Below are 20,632 nucleotides of genomic sequence, written 5' to 3'. Positions count from 1 at the left end.
GCTCTACCACTTGAGCCACAGCGCCACTTCCGGCTTTTTTCTTTTTGCTTATGTGGTGCTGAGGAATCGAACCCAGGGCCTCATGCATACAGGGCAAGCGCTCTACCACTGAGCCACCTTCCCAGCCCTGCCAGATTGTTTTTTTGAGGTATAGATTCTAATGTTCTCCCCTAGGATGGCCTTAAACTGTAATCTTCCTTTTTTCTACCTCCTTAGTCGCTGGGATTTTAAGTATTCACACCATACAAAAATCTCCATTGTTTTGTTTTGTTTCCTTTCTATCATGGTTACAGATGTGAGCCACTAGCACTTGGCTTCTAGTTTTCTGTGTTTTGTGGTTTGTTTGTTCTTTCTAGTTGAAGGGCTTGAATTCAGTGCTTTTTTGCTTAAGGCTAGCACTCTGCTATTTAGAGCCACAGCTCTACTTCCAGTTTTGGGGTGGTTAATTGGAAAGAGTCTCATGGATTTCCTGCCTGGGGTGGCTTTGAACCGCAATCCTCAGATCTCAGCCTCCTGAGTAGCTAAGATTACGGGTATGAGCCACCAGCACCTGGCTTCCAGATTATTTTTTAGAGTTGATGATGATGAGTCAGGTTCTAGTCTAAGACCTTTACATGAATTAATTATTTCTCACAATAATCCTGAAAGACAAACACTGTTATGTCTATCTTAGACAGGTTAGGTAACTTGTCCAAGGTCATATATAAGTGATTGGTTATGAGCCCGGATTTGAACCCAGGCTTGGCTTAGAACTTAAAAGCTCTTAACTCTATAGCATATAAGCCCACTGGATATTAACAGAAAGCAGTATATTTAACTAGCAAAATGAATGTCACAATATGCCATTCTATAATGGACGCTTATGAACTAGACTCATACTTTTGTCTTGATGGGCTTATTATTAAATTTTTATTTACCTCCATGTGATAAGCTTCTTTGAGAGATTCTACTTCTGCTGACAACTTCTTGATTTCTGCTTGCATTCTTGCTTCTAAATGAGCTTCACGTACTTGAGATGCCCCCAATTCTTCTGCTAAATGATTTCCATGAGCTTCCTAAAAAAACCACACATTTAGCAGTCTATACAAACTGTTTATTAATAACTGTGCCTAAACCAATCTAGTACATTAACAAAAAGTCAAGTAATCTTTTATGCAAATCATATTATAAGTTAACATATTAAATGGCCCACTTTAAAGTCTACATATTTCAGAGACAACTGATAAGGAAGTATTAGTATATTGTTTGCTATCCTAAGATCACTAACCAAAGATTTCTGTGAAACAAAGAACCATAGGATGCTGAACTCTAGCAGATAATCATCTTGATTTTGGCAGATTAATACCCTGCTCATATGTATTTTTGCTGATCAGATCCACTGCTTGCTTATCAAGAATGAGTTGTAGTTTTTATTCAAATATATTTGTTAGTTTATGCAAGCTATACTTACATAATTTAATTATATTAGTAGTCTCTCCTTAAGTGAAAGAGGTTTACTTTCTATGATTTTGTTTTCTGCATTTTCAGTAACTTGCAGTCAACAATAGTTCAAAAATAATTAGTGAAAATTACAGAAATAATCAGTTTGTAAGGTTTTTTTTGTTTTGTTTTTTGTCAGTCTTGGGGCTTGAACTCAGGGCCTGGGCATTGTCCCTGAGCCCTTTTTGTTCAAGGCTCAGCTCTATCACTTTGAACCACAGTTCCACTTTACTTTTATGGTGGTTAATTGGAGATGAGAGTCTAATGGACTTTCCTGACCAGACTGGCTTTGAACTGTGATCCTCAGATCTTACAGCCTCATAAGTAGCTAGTATTACAGACATGAGCCACCAGCGTCTGGCTAATTTTTTACTTTCTTGTCCTTTTAAGTTGTAAGTTTTATTTATTTATTTTTAGCAGTTCTAAGATTTGAACTAATAGTTTCACACTTGTTAAGCTCTTTTATTTAAGCCATACTCCTAGGCCTAAATTTTATTAATTCATACACTGTTCTGAGTAGCATGATGAAATCTCATGCTGTCCTGCTCCATTTAGCCCAGGACAAGAATCATTCTCTTGTTCAGTATATCTACAATCCATATGCTACCTGCCTGTTTTATCACTAGTCATGATGGTTATTAAGCTACTGTCATGTCTGTGTTCAAGTAGTCCTTGTTTTATTTAATGATGGACCTCAAGTTACTAGAGTAATGATGCTGGCAAGTGATAAAACTGTGAAGTGCTATGTACATACGCTTCAGAATTATTTTGGCTTGGTAAGAAATGTACGCATTATCCTGCCCATGTAATTGTAACCCCTCTGTACAGTATCTTCACAAATAAAATAAAATAAAATAAAAAAAAGAATTATTTTGGGCATCCACTAGAGGTCTTTGAAACATATTTGTCATGGATGATGAGAATTACTGTAAGACAAATGCTAAAGAAATAAGCCTGATGGGGCTGGGAAGGTGGCTCAGTGGTAGAGTGCTTGCCTTGCATGCCTGAGGCCCTGGGTTCAATTCCTCAGCACCACATAAGCAAAAAAAGAAAGAAGCTGGAAGTGGCGCTGTGGCTCAAGTGGTAGAGCGCTAGTCTTGAGCTGAAGAGGTGAGGGACAGCATGCAGGCCCAGAGTTCAGGCCCCATGACTGGACTCCCCAACCCCCCAAAAAAGAAAGAAGCCTGCACATGGAAAGTTTTAATGTGAAAATCAAGTTGAATGGTGCTCTTTTTTTGTTGTTGGTCATGGAGCTTGAACTCAGGGCCTGTTGCTGTCCCTGAGCTCCTTTGCTCAAGGCTAGCACTCTACCATTGAGCCATAGTTCCCCTGCCAGTTTTCAATGATTAATTGGAGATGAGAGTCTCATAGAAAGCTGGGTGCCAGTGGCTCATGCCTGTAATCCTAGCTACTCAGGAGGCTGAGATATGAGGATCACCATTCAAAGCTAGCCCAGGCAGGAAAGTCCATGAGACTCTTATCTCCAATAAACAACTAGAAAACCGGAAGTGGTGCTGTGGCTCAAGTGGTAGAGTGCTTGCCTTGAGCTGAAGAGCTGAGGGACAGTACCTCGGCCCAGAGTTCAAGCCCCATAACTGACAAAAAAAAAAAAAAAAGTCTCATAGAAAAAAAAGTCTCATAGATTTTCCTGCTGGGATGATTTTGAACCTTGATCCTTAGATCTCAGCCTCACAAGTAGTTAGGATTACAGGTATGAGCCACCAGTACCAGGTAAGTTGTATTTTTTTGAAAAAAAAAATCAATGAGTGAGTCATAAGTATTTGTTAACTAATTAGAAGCAGACAAGATGTCTGTAAAATACTGTGAGAAACGTATAAAAAAGTAACATGTTAGGCCGGATGTCGGTGGCTCACACCTGTTATTCTAGCTATTCAGTAGGCTGAGATCTGAGGATCAAGGTTCAAAGCCAGCCCAGGCAGGTAAGTCCATGAGACTCTTATTTCTAATAACCAGAAAACCAGAAGTGGCGCTGTGGCTCCAGTGGTAGAGCACTAGCCTTGAGCTGAAGAGCTCAGAGACAGTGCCCAGGCCCAGAGTTCAAGCCCTATGACGGACAAAAAACAAAAACAAACACAAACCAATAAACAACAACAACAAAAAAGTTATACTGATTTTAAATTTTCTTTTAGTTCTTCCTCTAAAGACACTAAATAATATTAAGTCATCATGGAATGAATGTGGTTTATGTAAAACACACTATAAATTCTCAAAAAAATGTATTCTCAAAAAAAATGCAAACATTCTTTTTGACATACCAAAAGAATCAAAGTTTGGCTCATATAAAAACATAGACAGGGACTGGGAATGTGGCTTAGTGGTAGAGTGCTTGCATGCATGAAGCCCTGGGTTCAATTCCTCAGTACCACATAAACAGAAAAAGCCAGAAGTGGTGCTGTGGCTCAAGTGGTAAAGCATTAGCTAGCCTTGAGCTGAAGAGCTCAGGGCAGCACGCAGGCCCAGAGTTGAAGCCCCATGACTGGCCAAAAAAAAAAAATTGTGAATTGTGGTAACATGTACATACAACAAAATTTACCTTTTGAGAACCATTTTGCTCCCACTTTTCTTTTTTTTTGGGGGGGGTCCGGTTGTGGAGCCTGAACTCTGGGCCCGGGCACTGTCCCTCAGCTCTTCAGCTCAAGGCTAGCACTCAACCACTTGAGCCACAGTACCACTTCCAGCTTTTTTCTTTTTGTTTATGTGGTGCTGAGGAATGGAACCCAGGGCCTCAGGCATGCAAGGCAAGCATTCTACCACTGAGCCACCTTCCCAGACCTTGCTCCCACTTTTCTGTAATAGGGTTTAACTCAGGGCCTCACTCATGTTCAGTTTTTGCTGACACTCTACTACTTAACCCACACTTTCAGTCCAGCTTTTTGATATTTTGACTACTTTTTGTTTTTTTTTTGTCTTTTCTTTTTTGGTACTGGAGAACAAACGGAGGATATTGCACTTGATAGGCCACTGAGCTACATCCCAGCCCTTTGTGAGTTATTTTGGACCTGGAATCTTGAGGACTTTTCTGCTTGGGCTGGCTTCAACTTCTAATTCCCCCAGGTCTCAGCCTACTGAGTAGCTAAGCCATGGGTTCTCAGCATGTTTTGTTTTTTGTTTTTTTGTTTTTTTTTTTGAAATAGTATCATACTATGTAGAGTCCACACTAGCACTGAACTCATGATATACCTACTTGAGTGTCCCGAATGGTGGAGTTACAGGAACCCACCTCCAGACCATACTACCATTTTAATGTTTTGGTGCTGGTCTTGGGGCTTAAACTCAGGGCCTGGGCGCAGTCCTTGAGCTTCTTTTGCTCAAGGCTAGCACTTTACTACTTGAGTCATAGCTCCACTTCTGGATTTTTGGGTGATTAATTTGGAGATAAGAATCTCACAGACTTTTGTGTTCAGGCTGGCTTCAAACTGTGATTCTCAGATTTCAGCCTCCAAAGTAGCTAGGATTATAGGTGTGAACCACCAGTACCCAGTCTGTTTTAAATGTTTATAAGTGCATATTTTGGTGGCATTAAGTATATTCATTGTTGTGCAATACACAGTTCATTTTCACAAAAAGTAAATAATACAGTTCTAAAGAGTCTAAAAATTTTAAGGATTTGTCAGAAATACAAAATAATTTAGAACAGGTATTACTTTCTCTTTAGAGAGCTGCTTTATGTCCTCCAGTTCTGTAGAAAGCCTTTCTATTTCTCTCTGTGCTTGGACTTGTTGACAGCGAGCCTCCATCAATTCTGTATGAGAGTTCTGCACCTGCTCCTGTGTTAGCCTCAATTCTTGCCCCAAATCTATAGCCTCCTTGTATTGAGTGGCAATGTACTGTTCTTGCTCTTTTATAACCTGAAAAACACAAGATCTTTGTAGGTCTCAAAGCTGATATAAACATTTATAACCTATGCCTCCTTCTAATTTTTTTCAATAAGTGAATTTTTCCCTTCTAACTAAATGCCTATAAAATTTAACATATAATAAGTTTCATCCACTGTGAAATTGATATTGAGGGAAAAACACCCTTTTTAAAAAAATGGTAAAAAAAAAAAAAAAGGGGCTGGGAAGATGGTTCAGTGGTAGAGCACTTGCCTTGCATGCCTGAGGCCCTGTGTTCAATTCCTCAGCACCACATAAGCAAAAAGAAAAAAAGCCGGAAGTGGCGCTGTGGCTCAAGTGGTAGAGTGCTAGTCTTGAGCTGAAGAGCTGAGGGACAGCGCCCAGGCCCAGAGTTTAGGCCCCATGACCGGACCAAAAAAAAAAAAAGGTAAAAAATATATAAAAATGTGTGAGAGCCAGAGTTCAAACTCCAAAAACATCGCCCCATATAGAAATCTACAATAAATCTTAAACTTTTTTTTTCAATAGTGTGATTTGAACTCAGGGCTTATGCCATTGAGCAACATAATAAGAATTTTTTAAAAACAATTTATTGTAAGATAGGTTCACCCTAAGTTTTTCAGGCTGGCCTTAAAAGTGTGATTGCCCTGCCTCAGCCTCCAAAGTAGCTGGGAGAATAGGCATTACCCATCATGCCTGGTCAGAGCTCTTATTGATATATGTTGCATGACTTTAATATATACAATTATCATTCTTTAACATTAAGGATGTAACATTTATGAGAGAATATACAATAGTACAAAGAGCAAAAATAGGCTAAGTCTCTAGCAAGGAATACGTTGAGCATTCCTAATCTGAAAATCCAAACTCTGAAATATTCCAAAAAATAAGAAACTTTTTGAATACCAATATGACACAAGTAGAAAATTCGATACCATGAAATTGTGTCATGTACAACGTTGTTAAAAATGTTGCATAGCCGGGTGCCGGTGGCTCACGCCTGAAATCCTAGCTACTCAGGAGGCTGAGATCTGAGGATCACGGTTCACAGCCAGTCCGGGTAGCAAAGTCTGTGAGACTCTTACCTCCAATACACCACTAAAACCGGAAGTATTGCTGTGGCTCAAGTGGAAGAGCACTCGCCTTGAGCTGAAGAATGCAGGGACGGTGCCCAAGCCCAGAGTTCAAGCCCCATGACCGACAAAATTAAAAATTTAAAAAAAAAATGTTGCTTGAGGCCTGAAACCAGCCAAAGAAGATGAATCTGTGAGATTCTAATTTCCAATTAAGGAGCAAAAAGTGGTAGAGTGCTAGCCTTGAGTAGACAACACTTAAATGGCATGAGGCCCTCAGTTCAAGCCCCAGTACCAGCCCACAAAGGAAAGAAGTAGGGATGGAGGCATGCTTCAAGCAGTAGAGCATTTGCCTAGCAAGTGGAAATATCATACACAAAAAATTATATCCATTAGAGTGTACAGACACTAATTTACTTGTTAAAAAGGTAAGTGGGTTAAATAGGCTCACCAAAATTCCTCTGGTAAGGTTAAGATAGTTGGACTCAACAACTGACAATGATTATTTGTTAAACTATTTTGTAGCTTGAGTTCCTTGGGGACAAAAGATTGTATCTTATTAATACCTGCATCTTCAACTCTATAGCACAGTAGATTCTTAATATTTATTGACCATACAAATATATTACTGTGATTTATTGTGTGATACATAACATGCCAAAAGGAATACAAAGATAAATAAGACATTGTCCTAAACTATCATAATATAGTTTAAAGGTCAAAGAAATGAATAGCATCTAGCACAAATAAGTAGCTTAGAAATACTATAGCACAGTTGCTGTATATTAAAGCTAAACAGATTAAGCCACTATTCATTTAAATCTTGTAGAATACCATTTTTTTGCTGGAAAATAACTTGCTTACATTTTCCATTTCTTTCATCCTTTGCTGTGTTCTTTCACTTTCCTTTTTCAGTTGACTTATCTCTTGCTCATTTTGTAGTATCACAAACTCTTTTTCTCGAAGCTGTTCTTTTGCATTTTGCAATTTTTCATTTAAATTTTCTATCTAAATTTTAAGGAGAAGGACATTATTAATAGATTAAATGAGCATAGCTGTTTTAAGTCAAACTTTAAAAGCTCCTATTCAAAAATATCCAAAAGCAGTCTGAGTGGGGTGGTACACATGTCTAATCTCAGCACTCAAGAGGCAGAGACAGAAAGGTCCTGAGTTCAAGACTAATTTGGGCTATATAGCAAGACCTTATCTCAAAATAAAATAAAAATGAGTAAACATTCATTTTTATTAAGACAACTATAATTTGAAACTAAGCTTGAGAATTCTTGTTTAATAAAATGCTTATATGTACACTTGAGTGTACTTAAAATATACTACAGGGCACTGGTGGCTTACACCTTTAATCCTAGCTACTCAGGAAGCTGAGATCTGAGGATCACGGTTTGAAGACAGCCTGGGCAGAAAAGTCCCCATGAGGCTCTTATCTCCAATTAAACAGTCAAAAACCAGAAGTGGTGCTGTGGCTCAAGTGGTAAAGAGCTAGCTTGAGCAGAATGTCCAGGCTCTGAGTTCAAGCCCCACATTGACATAAAAAAAAGATAAAGATCAAGATCTCAATAACAATTAGCATGAGAAAAATCTCACCAAAAGAAATGTTATAGGGCTGGGTATCAGTGTCTCACACCTGTAATCCTAGCTACTCAGAAGTCTGAGATCTGAGGATCACGGTTCAAAGCCAGCCCAGTCAGGAAAGTCTTGAGACTCTTATTGCCAATTAACTACCAGAAAACTGAAGTGGTGCTGTGGCTTAAGTGGTAGAGGACTAGCTTTGAGCTAAAGAGCTGAGGGATAGTGCCCAGGCCCAGAGTTCAAGCTCCATGGCTGACAAAAAAAAAAGTGTCCTTCCTACTTTGTTCTTTCCTCAGAAGTGAACACTATAATCACTTGTAAATCCTTCCATCAATACATCATAAATATTCAATTGCATTAGATAAATATTCAGCTATGTACATATTATAAGAAAATGAAGTCAATATATAAGAAAATTTTTTATCAAAATATTAAGAGGAGAAAAATAAATGTTCAGTACTATGATGGTTGTATTTTCTTCTTCTGGGACCAGACTTGAACCTTAGGTCTGGGTCTTTTGCTCACAGGTTGACATTATACCATCAGCCCCTATGTAATGTTTTTATTCTTGGTGTTGTTGGTCATGAGGCTTGAGCCTGGGACCTGGCACTATCCCTGACCTCTTTTGCTCAAGGCTAGCACTATTGAGCCAAGCACCACTTTCGGTTTTCTTGTGGTTAATTAGAGGTAAGAGTCTCACAGACTTTCCTGCTAGGGCTAGCTATAAACTTCAATCCTCAGATCTCAGCCTCCTGAGTAGTTAGGATTACAGGCATAAGCTATCAGCACCAGGCTTGTAATTTTTTTGTTTTTGTTTTTTTTTTGGTCGGTTGTGGGACTTGAACTCTGGGCCTGAACGCTGTCCCTCAGCTCTTTAGCTCAAGGCTAGAGCTCTACCACTTAAGCCACAGTGCCACTTCCACCTTTTTCTGTTTATGTGGTGCTGAGGAATTGAACCCAGGGCCTCATGCATGCAAGGCAAGCACTCTTACCACTGAGCCACCTTCCCAGCCCTGTTTTTGTTTTTTTAAGCACATGTACTCTATAAACAAAAGACATCATAGCTGGGCACTAGTGGCTCATGCCTGTAATCCTAGCTACTCAGGAGGCTAAAGTCTGATAATCATGATTTGAAGCCAGAAGAGGAAAAGTCCCTGTGATTCATATACAATTAACCAACAAAAACCCAGAAATAGAATTGTGGCTCAAGTGGCAGATTGCCAGACTTGAGTGAAAAAGCTAGACAGTGCCCAAGCCCTGAGTTCAAGCCCCACTACTAGCACAAAAATAAACACATGCATACATACATACATACATACATATCATAGCCAAGCACAGGAGTGTAGTCCCAGTTACTTAGGAAGCTTGAATATGACTTGAAAATAGGAGTTGAAGATTAGCCTTGCAAACAGTGAAATCTAAACTCAAGAACAGCCAGCATTTGCAGGACTCTGAGATCTGAGGATTGAGGTTCAAAGCCAGCTCCCAAAGGAAAGCCCTTGAGACTCTCTCTAACCAGCCACAAAGCTCTACTGGAGGTGTGATTCAAGTGGTAGAGTACCAGCAATGAGTTAAAAAAGCTGAGCAAAGGGCCCAAGACTCTGAGTTCAAGCCCTAATACCATTAGAACAACTAACCAAACCAAACTAAACCAAAGAAAAAATACTATGTGAATAGGTATGTACAATTATGAACTTACTTTGCAAACAATATTTAGTTTTTCAGTACTGGGGTAGGAACTCAGGGTGTGGTACTTGTTAGGTGCTGTAACCACTTGAGCCACACCCCCAGCCTTTTTTGCTTTTATTATTACTATTATTATTTGTAGTCCTGAGGACTAAACTCAAGGCCTCACACTTGCCAGGCAAGTACTTTTCCATTGAGCTAAACTGCCAACCCCAACTTTTTGTGTGTATGTGTCAGCTGTGGAGCTTGAACTTGGGGTCTGGGCACTGTCTCTGGCTCTTTCTTTTTTTTGGTCGGTCATGGGGCTTGAACTCTGTGCCTGGGTGCTATCCCTGAGCTCTTCAGCTCAAGACTAGTGCTCTACCAGTTGAGCCAGAGTACCATTTCTAGTTTTCTGGTGGTTAATTGGAGATAAGAGTCTCCTGAACTAGCCAGGCAATGGTGGCTAACGCCTGTAATCCTATCTACTCAGGAGGCTGAGATCTGAGGATCACCGTTCAAAGTCAGCCCAGGCAGGAAAGTCTATGAGACTCTTATCTCCAATAAACCACTCAGAAAACCAGAAGTGGCACTGTGGCTCAGTGGTAGAGCTAGTGCTCAGCCTTGAGCTGAAGAGCTGAGGGGCAACGCCAAGGCTCAGAGTTCAGGCCCCACAACCGACCAAAAAAAAAAAAAAGTCTCCTGGACTTCCCTGCCCAGGCTAGCTTTGAACTGTGATCCTGAGATTTCAGCCTCCTATGTAGCTAAGATTACAGGCATGAGCCACCTCATGCCCACCTCATTACATATTATTTATTTTTTATTTATTTATTTATTTTGGGTCCGGTCATGGGGCCTGAACTCTGGGCTTGGGCACTGTCCCTCAGCTCTTCAGCTCAAGACTAGCACTCTACCACATGAGCCACAGCGCCACTTCCGGCTTTTTTCTTTTTGCTTATGTGGTGCTGAGGAATCGAACCCAGGGCCTCGAGCATGCAAGGCAAGCGCTCTACCACTGAGCCACCTCCCCAGCCCCCGCTCATTACATTTTAACAAAGTCTCATGTGTTGCCTGTGCCAGTCTGGGCTCAATCCTTTTAATTATGCTTCTGAGTGAGATGAGATGTACACATCACTACACCCTGTTTTTTTTTGTGTTTTGTTTTGTTTTTTTTTTTCCCAGTTCTGGGGCTTGAACTCAGGGTCTGGGCACTGTCCTTGAGCTTCTTTTGCTCAAGGCTTGTACTTTACCACTTGAGCCACAGCTCCACTTCCAGCTTTTCCTGTTTACTGTGGTACTGAGGAATCGAATCCAGGGCTTCATGAATGCTAGGCAAGCATTCTACCACTAAACCACATTCTTAGCCCCTGCACTCTGCTTTTTATTGGCTGAGATGAGGTCTCTTGAAAATTTACCCAGTATGTCCTTGAACAGTATCCTCCTGATCTCCACCTCTCAAGTAGTTAGGAATACAGGCATGAGTTATAACTCATGGTCTGCTTAAACAATTTAACATGTAATTTAAAAATAATTACCTGTTTGTTGCACTCTTTAAGTTCTAATTCTGATTTTTCCAGAGTACCCTCTAATTTTATTATTTTTTGTTCCATTTCTCCTCTGTGTTCACGAATAGTCATATCCAAATGAGTAACCTAAAAATAAAAGTAATGAATTGTTCAATTTTATTCTAATGTAAAAAGTTGCATGGTTAGAATATGATTTAGAGGGCTGGGAAGGTGGCTCAGTGGTAGAACGCTTGCCTTGAATGCTCGAGGCCCTGGGTTCGATTCCTCAGCACCACATAAGCAAACAGAAAAAAGCTGGAAGTGGCACTGTGGCTCAAGTGGTAGAGCTCTAGCCTTGAGCTGAAGAGCTGAGGGACAGGGCTGGGGAGGTGGCTCAGTGGTAGAGTGCTTGCCTTGCATGCATGAGGCCCTGGGTTTGATTCCTCAGCACCACATAAACAAAAAGATAAAAGCCGGAAGTGGTGCTGTGGTTCAAGTGGTAGAGCACTAGCCTTGAGCTGAAGAGTTGAGGGACAGCGCCCAGGCCCAGAGTTCAGGCCCCACGACCGGACCAAAAAAAAAAAAAAAAAAGAATATGATTTATAATTTTCTTTAGTGATATAACTATAAGGTTAACTAATCTCAAATAAATTGTTTTTTTTTTTCAATAAGGAAAATACTCAGGGGCTGGGAAGGTGGCTCAGTGGTAGAGTGCTTGCTTTGCATGCATGAGGCCCTGGGTTTGATTCTTCAGTACCACGTAAACAGAAAAAGCTGGAAGTGGCACTGTGGCTCAAGTGGTAGAGTGCTATCCTTGAGCTGAAGAGCTGAGGGACAGTGCCCAGGCCCAGAGTTCAGGCCCCAAGACTGACAAAAAAAAAGAAAAAGAAAAAAAGAAATAAGCTAAAAATTGCCCATTTTACCAAATATCAGTGACTTCTGAAAGCTTGTGTGATTATGTATTAACAGAAAATGTCAATAAAATATAATTAAGACAACCAACCTGAGCTGCTCTTTGCTTTAGCTCCCAATTTCTTTCCTTAAGGGCCTGATCCATTTCAAGGACTTCTTGCTTTTTGTCTTCAAGCTCCATCTTGCATGCTCTGCAATTTATTAAAGAAAAAAAAGATCAAAGCAAATGGGAATAATACTAGTATTCAGAACACTTATAAAAAATGACATTACTTTTCCAATAAATTAAATGTTGTAAAATGTACATAGTTACCTCAAATTCAAAGGACTCAAAGATACAATATATGCAAAAAGTGACTGACATAAAAAAATTAAACTGTACTATTATTGGCCATTTAAACTGGTTGATTTCATGGGGGCTGGGAAGGTGGCTCAGTGGTAGAGCGCTTGCCTTGCATGCATGAGGTCCTGGGTTCGATTCCTCAGCACCACATAAGCAAGAAGAAAAAAGCCGGAAGTGGTGCTGTGGCTCAAGTGGTAGAACGCTAGCCTTGAGCTGAAGAGCTGAAGGATAGTGCCCAGGCCCAGAGTTCAGGCCCCACGACCAGATCAAAAAATAAATAAATAAATAAATAAACTGGTTGATTTCTTTCATGTACCATTAATAATAGCTTAGCAAATATTTACTAGATGTTTTCTATACTCCAAGGTTACAAGTACTGAGAATTTAATAATAAACAAGTAAATATCCTTTATTAAGAAGTTACATTTTAATAAGTCTGAGAGGAAAGACAGACTTTAAATAATAAACAATTAAGCAAAAAATATCTAATTCTCAGTACTATGTTAGAACATGGAAAGGGTGATGAGATAGGATAGGGTAGTTTCCTTAGAAACAATTTGGAAAGGCTCCTCTGAGGTAACGTGAAGGGCAAGAAGAATCTGCTATTAGAATCCTCATTTCAGGCATAAGAACAGCTCATGCAAAAATCCTAAGGCAGGAAGAAATTCAATGAGTTTCATACCATTCAGGAGAATGTAAGAAATGAGATCAGTAAAGTAGGAATCTGACCATGTGGGGCTTCATATTCTAGGATAAAGAGCTTACATACTTGTTTTTTTGTGTTTTTTATTGGTCATGGGACTTGAACTTGGGGGCTGGGTGCTATCCCTGAGCTCTGTTGCTCAAGACTAGCACTCTACCACTTGAGCCAAAGTGCCACTTCCGGCTTTTTCTGTTTATGTGATACTAAGGAATTGAAACCAGGGCTTCAAACATGCTAGGCAAACACTCTACCACTAAGCCACATTCCCAGCCCCTTTTTTCATTTTTTTAGATCAGGGTAAAATGGTCAAAAGACTGAAGGTAGAATTATTAACCAATAGTAATAGCTGACTCAGTTAGATGGAACATGGGATGGAAAAACTAGAATGAGCCACAGTGAGCAACTAAGAAGTATGGACATGTAGAAGTTAACAAACGTTACTATATGAGCCAAGGATTCACAGTAACAAAGAAAACAGATACCTGTAATTGTGAAATCATTTTGTATTATTTAGCTTACCTAAGTTCAGCGGTAAGATCCTTTATAGTAGTATATTTTTCCTCCAGTGATAACTGAGCCTTCTGCAGTACATCTCTCAATTCCTGCAGTTGTCTTAGAGTACTTTTTAATTCTCCATGAGCATTGTGTAGTTCATTCTCCAATGCTTCCCGTTTCTGCACGGTTTCTGTTAGTTCAGTTTCAGTGTGATGTTGTAACTTTTCTAACTCTTTCACTATTAAGAGGAAAGAATAAATTTAGAATTATATATAAACCATTAGTCATTAAGACTTTTCAAAATAAACTCCCTTGTAACTTGTTGATGCTAATAATAAATATGGAAAAAAGGGCAATGTAAAATGTCCCATAACAAAAAAGAACCTTTTTTTTTGGGTCCAGTCATGGGGCCTGAACTCGGCCTGGGAGCTGTCCATCAGCTCTTCAACTCAAGGCTAGCCACAGCGCCACTTCCGGCTTTTTTCCTTTTGCTTATGTAGTGCTGAGGAATGGAACCCAGGGCCTCATGCATGCAAGGCAAGTGCTCTACCACTGAGCCACCTTCCAAACCCAAAAAAAGAACTTTTATTTTGTTTTTGTCAGTCAAGGGGCCTGAACTCTGGGCCTGGGAGCTGTTCCTCAGCTCTTCAACTCTAGCTAGAACTCTACCACTTGAGCCATAGTACCACTTCTGGTTTTTTCTACTATGTGGTGCTGAGGAAATCGAACCCAGGGCCTCACGCATGCAAGGCAAGCACTCTACCACTGAGCCACCTTTCCAGCCCCCAAAAGTTAAGATTAAAGTTAACATTCCTTGTGCCTTCCTGCCTGATTACCTCAAATTCTTTTTCTTTTTTTTGTCGGCCGTGGGGCTTAAACTCTGAGCCTGAATGCTGTCCCTCAGCTCTTCAGCTCAAGGCCAGCGCTCTACCATTTGAGTCACAGTGTCACTTCTAGTTTTCTGAGTGGTTTATTGGAGATAAGAGTCTCAAGGAGTTTCCTGCCCGAGATGGCTTTGAACCATAATCCTCAGATCTCAGCCTCCTGAGTAGCTAGGATTACAGGCATGAGCTACCACTCTACTTCTTAAACACAAATACACAGGAAGGTAAACTCAGCTAACAGGTGCTTACCAGTATTTGTTTTCTTTTCCAGCTCTGTTTTTGTCTGATCTAACAGCATATCTAATTGAGAAAGATGTATTGCTTTGTTTTCTCCATCTCGTTTCAGGTGCATTGTTTCTTTTTCCATTTTACATAGCTCTTCTTTGTATTGATCCATCTCTAGTTTTACTTGTCTAATTAAAAACAAACAATAGGATAAATAACATGGAAATTTAAAAACTAACTTGTCTGACTAGACAAAGTCTGTAACTTATGGGGGTACAAAATGTATAGTTAGAATCTTAAATCAATATATGTATTTGTGCCAGCATGGGCTTGAACTCGTGGTCTGGACATTGTCCCAGAGCTTTTTGGTCAAGGCTAGCATTTTATCCCTTGAGCCATAGCTCCACTTCTGACTTTTTGGTGGTTAATTAGAGATAAGAGTCTCATAGACTTTTTTTTTTGCCTGGGCTAGCTTCAAATCTTGATACTCAGATCTCAGCTTCTTAAGTAGCTAGGATTATAGGTGTGAGCCACTGGTACCTATTTTCTATCTAAAAACTATTTTAACTCAAATCAGATCCAAGAGGGTATATATAGGTATATTTTAACTTCAATACTTCAGGAGAATAAGTTTTTGTTTCTTTTTGTCAGTGGGGCTAGAGCTCAGGGTGTGGGCACTGTCCCTGATCTTTTTTGCTCAAGGCTAACAATCTACTGTTTTGAACCACAGCACTAGTTCTGGTTTTCTGAGGTCAACAGAAGATGTCTCATGGCTTTACAGCCTGGGCTGGCTTTGAACCAGGATACTCAGATCTCAGCCTCCTGAGCAACGAGGATTACAGGCAGGAGCCACTTTCAGTGATGAAAAATTTTAATAAATTACAGCTTCAGAAGAAAAAAAGTAACAGCAGAAAAAGAGAACATCCTTTAGGTAAGATTTTTTTGAAGCCAGGTGGTAACTTCTTATGAAGTTTAATCATTTTATGAGTTTTCCTTCATTTTAGAGCTTAGCCTTCCTCATTATAATAAACAGCCTTCCTAGTTATAACCAAGAAGAGTTGAATATGGCTAATATACTTTATGTATGAAACTAGAACAATGAAAGCTGTGGAAATTGTTTAGAGGTAATGAATCCAATTAAGATACATTGTGGCCGGGCACCAGAGGCTCATGCCTATAATCCCAGCTACTCAGGAGGCTGAGATCTGAGGATCATGGTTCAAAGCCAGCCTGGGCAGGAAAGTCCTTTAGACTCTTATCTCCAATAAACCACTAGAAAACTATAAGTGGTGCTGTATCTCAAGTGGTAGAGCACTAGCCTTGAGCTGAAGAGTGCAGGGACAGCGCTCAATCCCAGAGTTCAAGCCCCACAATGGATACCCCCCCAAAAGATACATTGTAAACATATACTGAAATGTCACAATGAAATCTCCCTCTAGAGCTAATACATACAATAAAAGTGTTCTTTTAAGTCTTTTTTGTTTAGAAGTCAAAAACAGAATGGGTCAGAAAGCAAGTCATTATTTTCATTTTTCCAGTAGAGAAGAGAGCAAGGAGTTTCAGTGGAAGAGAAGCAAAGAGCAGAGAGTTGAAATTTTGAAAAAACAGGTGGTATAAAAGCTATCCTCTATGAAAAGTGGTAGGATGGTATTGTTTGGCTTTTCTTTTGGTGTTTTTAAAAAGAACTGTAAAAAGAATTGTATTTTTTATTGTAGAAATACTGTACAGAGGGGTTATAGTTACATGAGTAAGGTATTGAGTGCATTTCCTATCAAGCATTGTTACCTCCTCCTTTGTTCTTCCCCTACCATCCCTCCCCTCTCCACCTCCCCAACTCCTCTCCATGCTCCCAAGTTGTAAAGTTCGTTTTCAACATAGTCTCTTGTACCTCTCATTGTTACAATTTTTTTGGGGGGGTCCAGTTGTGGGGGCTGAACTCTGGGCCTGGGCACTGTCCCTCAGCTCTTCAGCTCAAGGCTAGTGCTCTACCACTTGAGCCACAGAGTCACTTCTGGCTTTTTTCTTTTTGCTTATGTGGTGCTGAGGAATCGAACCCAGGGCCTCATGCATGCAAGGCAAGCGCTCTACCACTGAGCCACCTTCCCAGCCCCTCTGTGAGACTCTTATCTCCACTAAACTACAAAAAAGCCAGAAGGGGAACTAAGGCTCAAGTGGTAGAGTACTAGCCTTCAGCACAAAAGCTTAGAGACAGCAAAAAAAAAGGCATGAGAGGTATGAAAGAGATGTAAATGAAAATGCTATAGGATCATAGACTATTAAAAATTTTTTTCCTCAGGCAAATGTTTTACCAGTCAAGGTCTAATGTAGAAACTATGATACAACTGATATAAAAATGCAAAGCTAAACTAAACTAACATAGTCTCATTTTACCTGGCAGTACCAGTAAGCTCAATGACTTTTTGTCTTTTCAAATCTGCGTCACGTGCAGCTGCTTCATATTTCTCTTCCATTTTTCTCAGCTTTTCAGAAGAACCTTCCTTTTGTTTTTGAAGCTCTTGTTCTAGTTTTGATACCTTTTAAAGCAATGTTCAGTAAACATTTTAAGTTCAATCACAAGAAAAATATTTTTATAAATACGCAGATCAGTCTACTGCTTAGTTTTAAGATGCTTTATAAAAATCAAAGCAAGGGGCTGGGAAGGTGGCTCAGTGGTAGACTGCTTGCCTTGCATGCATGAGGCCCTGGGTTCGATACCTCAGCACCACATAAGTAGAAAAGCCAGAAGTGGCGCTGTGGCTCCAGTGGTAGGGTGCCAGCCTTGAGCTGAAGAGCTGAGGGACAGCACCCAGGCCCAGAGTTCAGGCCCCACAACTGACAAAAAAAAAAAAAAATCAAAGCAAGTCTGGCATAATGGTGCCCACCTACAGTCCTAGATACTAGGGAGATTGAGGAGCAGGATTGCTTGAGCCCACACATTTGGGACCAGTCTAAGCAATACTAAAGTAAGAATTGAGCAAGGGAGATACAGTTCAGTGATAGGCACTTGCCTGGCACGTGTAAGAACCAGAGGAAGAAATGGTAAAATGAATAATAAATAGTAAATGATATAAACGATGTCCTTTTTACTGTCCTCACATGAAATGTCCTTTCTTTTGTGGTAATCTATGTTCCTTTCTGTATAACTGGCTCATTCAGTTACTGGACTCTGAGTTTCTCACCTAACCACAAAATAACATGTGCATTTGCTCCTATCCATTCCCATTCTTCTGTTCTACTAAAGGAGATATTCTTTTAAAAAAAATGGGTTGTAGGACTTGAACTCAGGGCCTAGGCATTGTCCTTAAGCGATTTTTCTCAATGCTGGTGCTCTGTCACTTTGAATCACAGCTCCACTTCTTTTTTGCTGGTGAATTGGAGATAAGAGTTATACAGGCTCCTAACCAAGCTGGCTTTGAATCACAATCTTCAGATCTTAGCCTCCCGAGTAGCTATGATTATAGGCGTGAGCCATCAGTGCCAGACAAAACAGGAGTTATTCTTTATCCTATGTCTGTAAGAGTTCTAGATTCATTCCAATCCACTTTTCTCAGGAACTTCAACGCTAATGACTAGTTTTGCTCTCTCCTGCATCTCCAATCTCTCTTTATACTGTTTGTTTCAATAGCATTTAAAGAAATAAATAAATAAAAAATAAAACATCTCAAACCCCAAAAGCTTTACTACAAACCTCTACCTACCACTTTTTCTTTCAACTCCTTCAATCTAACTTCTGAGTTTCTACATATTCTCACTTTCTCACTTCTCATTTATTCCTCAACCCATAGCAAACAAGTTACCACATCAACTGTGATTAAATCACGAAAAACTTCCAAGTTGCTAATTTATTGGTGGACTTTTCCAATTTTATTTGACATGATTCCAATAGATCATCAATCGTTCCTTTTACCATATCTTTCAGGGGTCTGTCCAAGTTAACATTCTCAGTTCTCATTCTATATTCTCTCTCTAGTTAATTTCAGCCACTTAATGTTTTTTTTTTTTTTTAATTTTTTTTGGGTCCGGTCGTGGGGCCTGAGCGCTGTCCCTCAGCTCTTCAGCTCAAGGCTAGCACTCCACCACTTGAGCCACAGCACCACTTCCGGCTTTTTTCTTTTTGTTTATGTGGTGCTGAGAAATCGAACCCAGGGCCTCAGGCACACAAGGCAAGCGCTCTACCACTGAGCCATCTTCCCAGCCCCTCACTTAATGTTATCTATGAACATACACATGACTTAAGGGGTCTCAAAGTCAATCTTCGCTTTTTACCTTAATATCCTCTTTCTCCTAAAAACCTCTCATTGGAGAACTAAGTACAAATTATAAGCCATGATTACCCATACTTTCAAGTTTTGAAAGTATGTCCCCCTCCCCCAATCCTGGGGCTTAAACTCAGGACCTGGGAGCTGTCCCTGAGCTTTTCGGCTCAATGCTAGCCTCTAGTACTCTGAGCCATGGCTCCAATTTTGGTTTTATGGTGGTTACTTAGAGATAAAGTCTCACAAACTTTCCTGCCCAGGCTGGCTCTGAACTATGAGTAACTGAGTAGCTAGAATTACAGGTGTGAGCCACCAATGCCTGGCTCATGACTTTACCTATTTTTATAATAATACTCTAGAGCAATGTGAAATTTATAATCAGCCATTTATACAACTAACCAAAAATCTCTTAATTAAAGTTTTCTATTTTATATAAATAAAACTTTAGGGGCTGGGAAGGTGGCTTAGTGGTAGAGTGCTTGCCTCACATGCATGAGGCCCTGGGTTTGATTCCTCAGCACCACATAAACAGAAAAAGCCCAAAGTGGCACTGTGGCTCAAGTGGTAGAGCACTTGTCTTGAGCTGAAGAGCTGATAGACAGCTCCCAGGCCCAGAGTTCAAGCCCCGAGATTGACAATAAATAAATAAATAAAACTTTAGCCAATTATACATACCTGTTTTTCAAGTTTAGTCTGAATGTCTTCTAACTCTCCATTTCTAATTGTCTCCTGCTGTAACATTTGCTGTTGTTGCTGAAGAGTATGTTGTAGAATCACGTTTTGCTCAGTAGTCTCCTGAAGACTGTGATTCCTTATCTTTAGCTCTTTCTGTAAACAATATACCTAACAAATACACATAATACTATAATGACATTTTTGAAATAACAAGCAGTAAAATGTAAATGCTGCCTTCTGGGTAATTATCTGGAGATAATTAATGTCTACTTGTGTGACAACTGTATTTATGAAAAAAACCTCTCATTTTTCAGATGTGGAAATATATTAGAATCCTAGCTGCTCAGAAGGCTGAGATCTGAGGATTTTGGTTTAAAGCCAGACTGGGCAGAAACGTCTATGACATTTATTTTATTTTATTTTTGTTGGTCTTAGGGCTTGAACTCAAGACCTAAGTGCTATCCCTGAGTATCTTTTGCTTAAGAATAGCATTCTGGGGCTGGGAAGGTGGCTCAGTGGTAGAGTGTTTGCCTTGCACACATGAAGCCCTAGGTTTGATTCCTCAGCACCACATAAGCAGAAAAAGCTGGAATTGGCGCTCTGGCTCAAGTGTTAGAGTGCTAGCCTTGAGCTGAAGAGCTGAGGGACAGTGCCCAGACCCAGAGTTCAGGGCCCACAACCAGCAAAAAAACAAACAAACAAAAAAAAGAAATAAAGAAAAGAAAAAAAAAGAATAGCGTTCTACCACTTGACCCACAGGCCCACTCCTGGCTTTTTCTGAGTAGTTTACTAGAAATAAAAGTCTCATGGTCTTTGCTACCTGTACTGGCTTCGAACCACAATCCTCAGATCTTGGCCTACTGAGTAACTAGGATTACAGGCATGTCACAAGTGCCTGACCTGTGTGATACTCTTACCTCCAATTAATCACCAAAAATCTGGAAGTCGAAGTATAACTCAAGTGGTAGAGCAC

At 40.0% G+C, this 20,632-nt stretch overlaps 1 protein-coding gene across 2 annotated transcripts in view; it reads right to left on the bottom strand.

Moving 5' to 3' along the window:
• Positions 1-20,632, bottom strand: part of Ccdc18 (coiled-coil domain containing 18) — a 113,373-nt gene that overhangs the window by 10,442 nt on the left and 82,299 nt on the right. For both annotated transcript variants that reach the window (XM_013018350.1, XM_013018351.1), the window contains exons 18-26: positions 19,660-19,827; positions 17,120-17,262; positions 14,753-14,916; positions 13,644-13,857; positions 12,170-12,269; positions 11,197-11,313; positions 7,274-7,417; positions 5,145-5,348; positions 918-1,055 (exon numbers count right to left, since the gene is read on the bottom strand). In XM_013018350.1, the coding sequence (XP_012873804.1) occupies positions 918-1,055; positions 5,145-5,348; positions 7,274-7,417; positions 11,197-11,313; positions 12,170-12,269; positions 13,644-13,857; positions 14,753-14,916; positions 17,120-17,262; positions 19,660-19,827 (1,392 nt within the window). The remainder of the gene's footprint in view (positions 1-917; positions 1,056-5,144; positions 5,349-7,273; positions 7,418-11,196; positions 11,314-12,169; positions 12,270-13,643; positions 13,858-14,752; positions 14,917-17,119; positions 17,263-19,659; positions 19,828-20,632) is intronic.

This window comes from Dipodomys ordii, unplaced genomic scaffold (genome assembly GCF_000151885.1).
Source record: "Dipodomys ordii isolate 6190 unplaced genomic scaffold, Dord_2.0 Scaffold39, whole genome shotgun sequence".
NCBI lineage: Eukaryota > Metazoa > Chordata > Mammalia > Rodentia > Heteromyidae > Dipodomys > Dipodomys ordii.
Note: the sequence above shows the minus strand (reverse complement) of the source record. Positions and strands in the feature narration are given on the sequence as shown.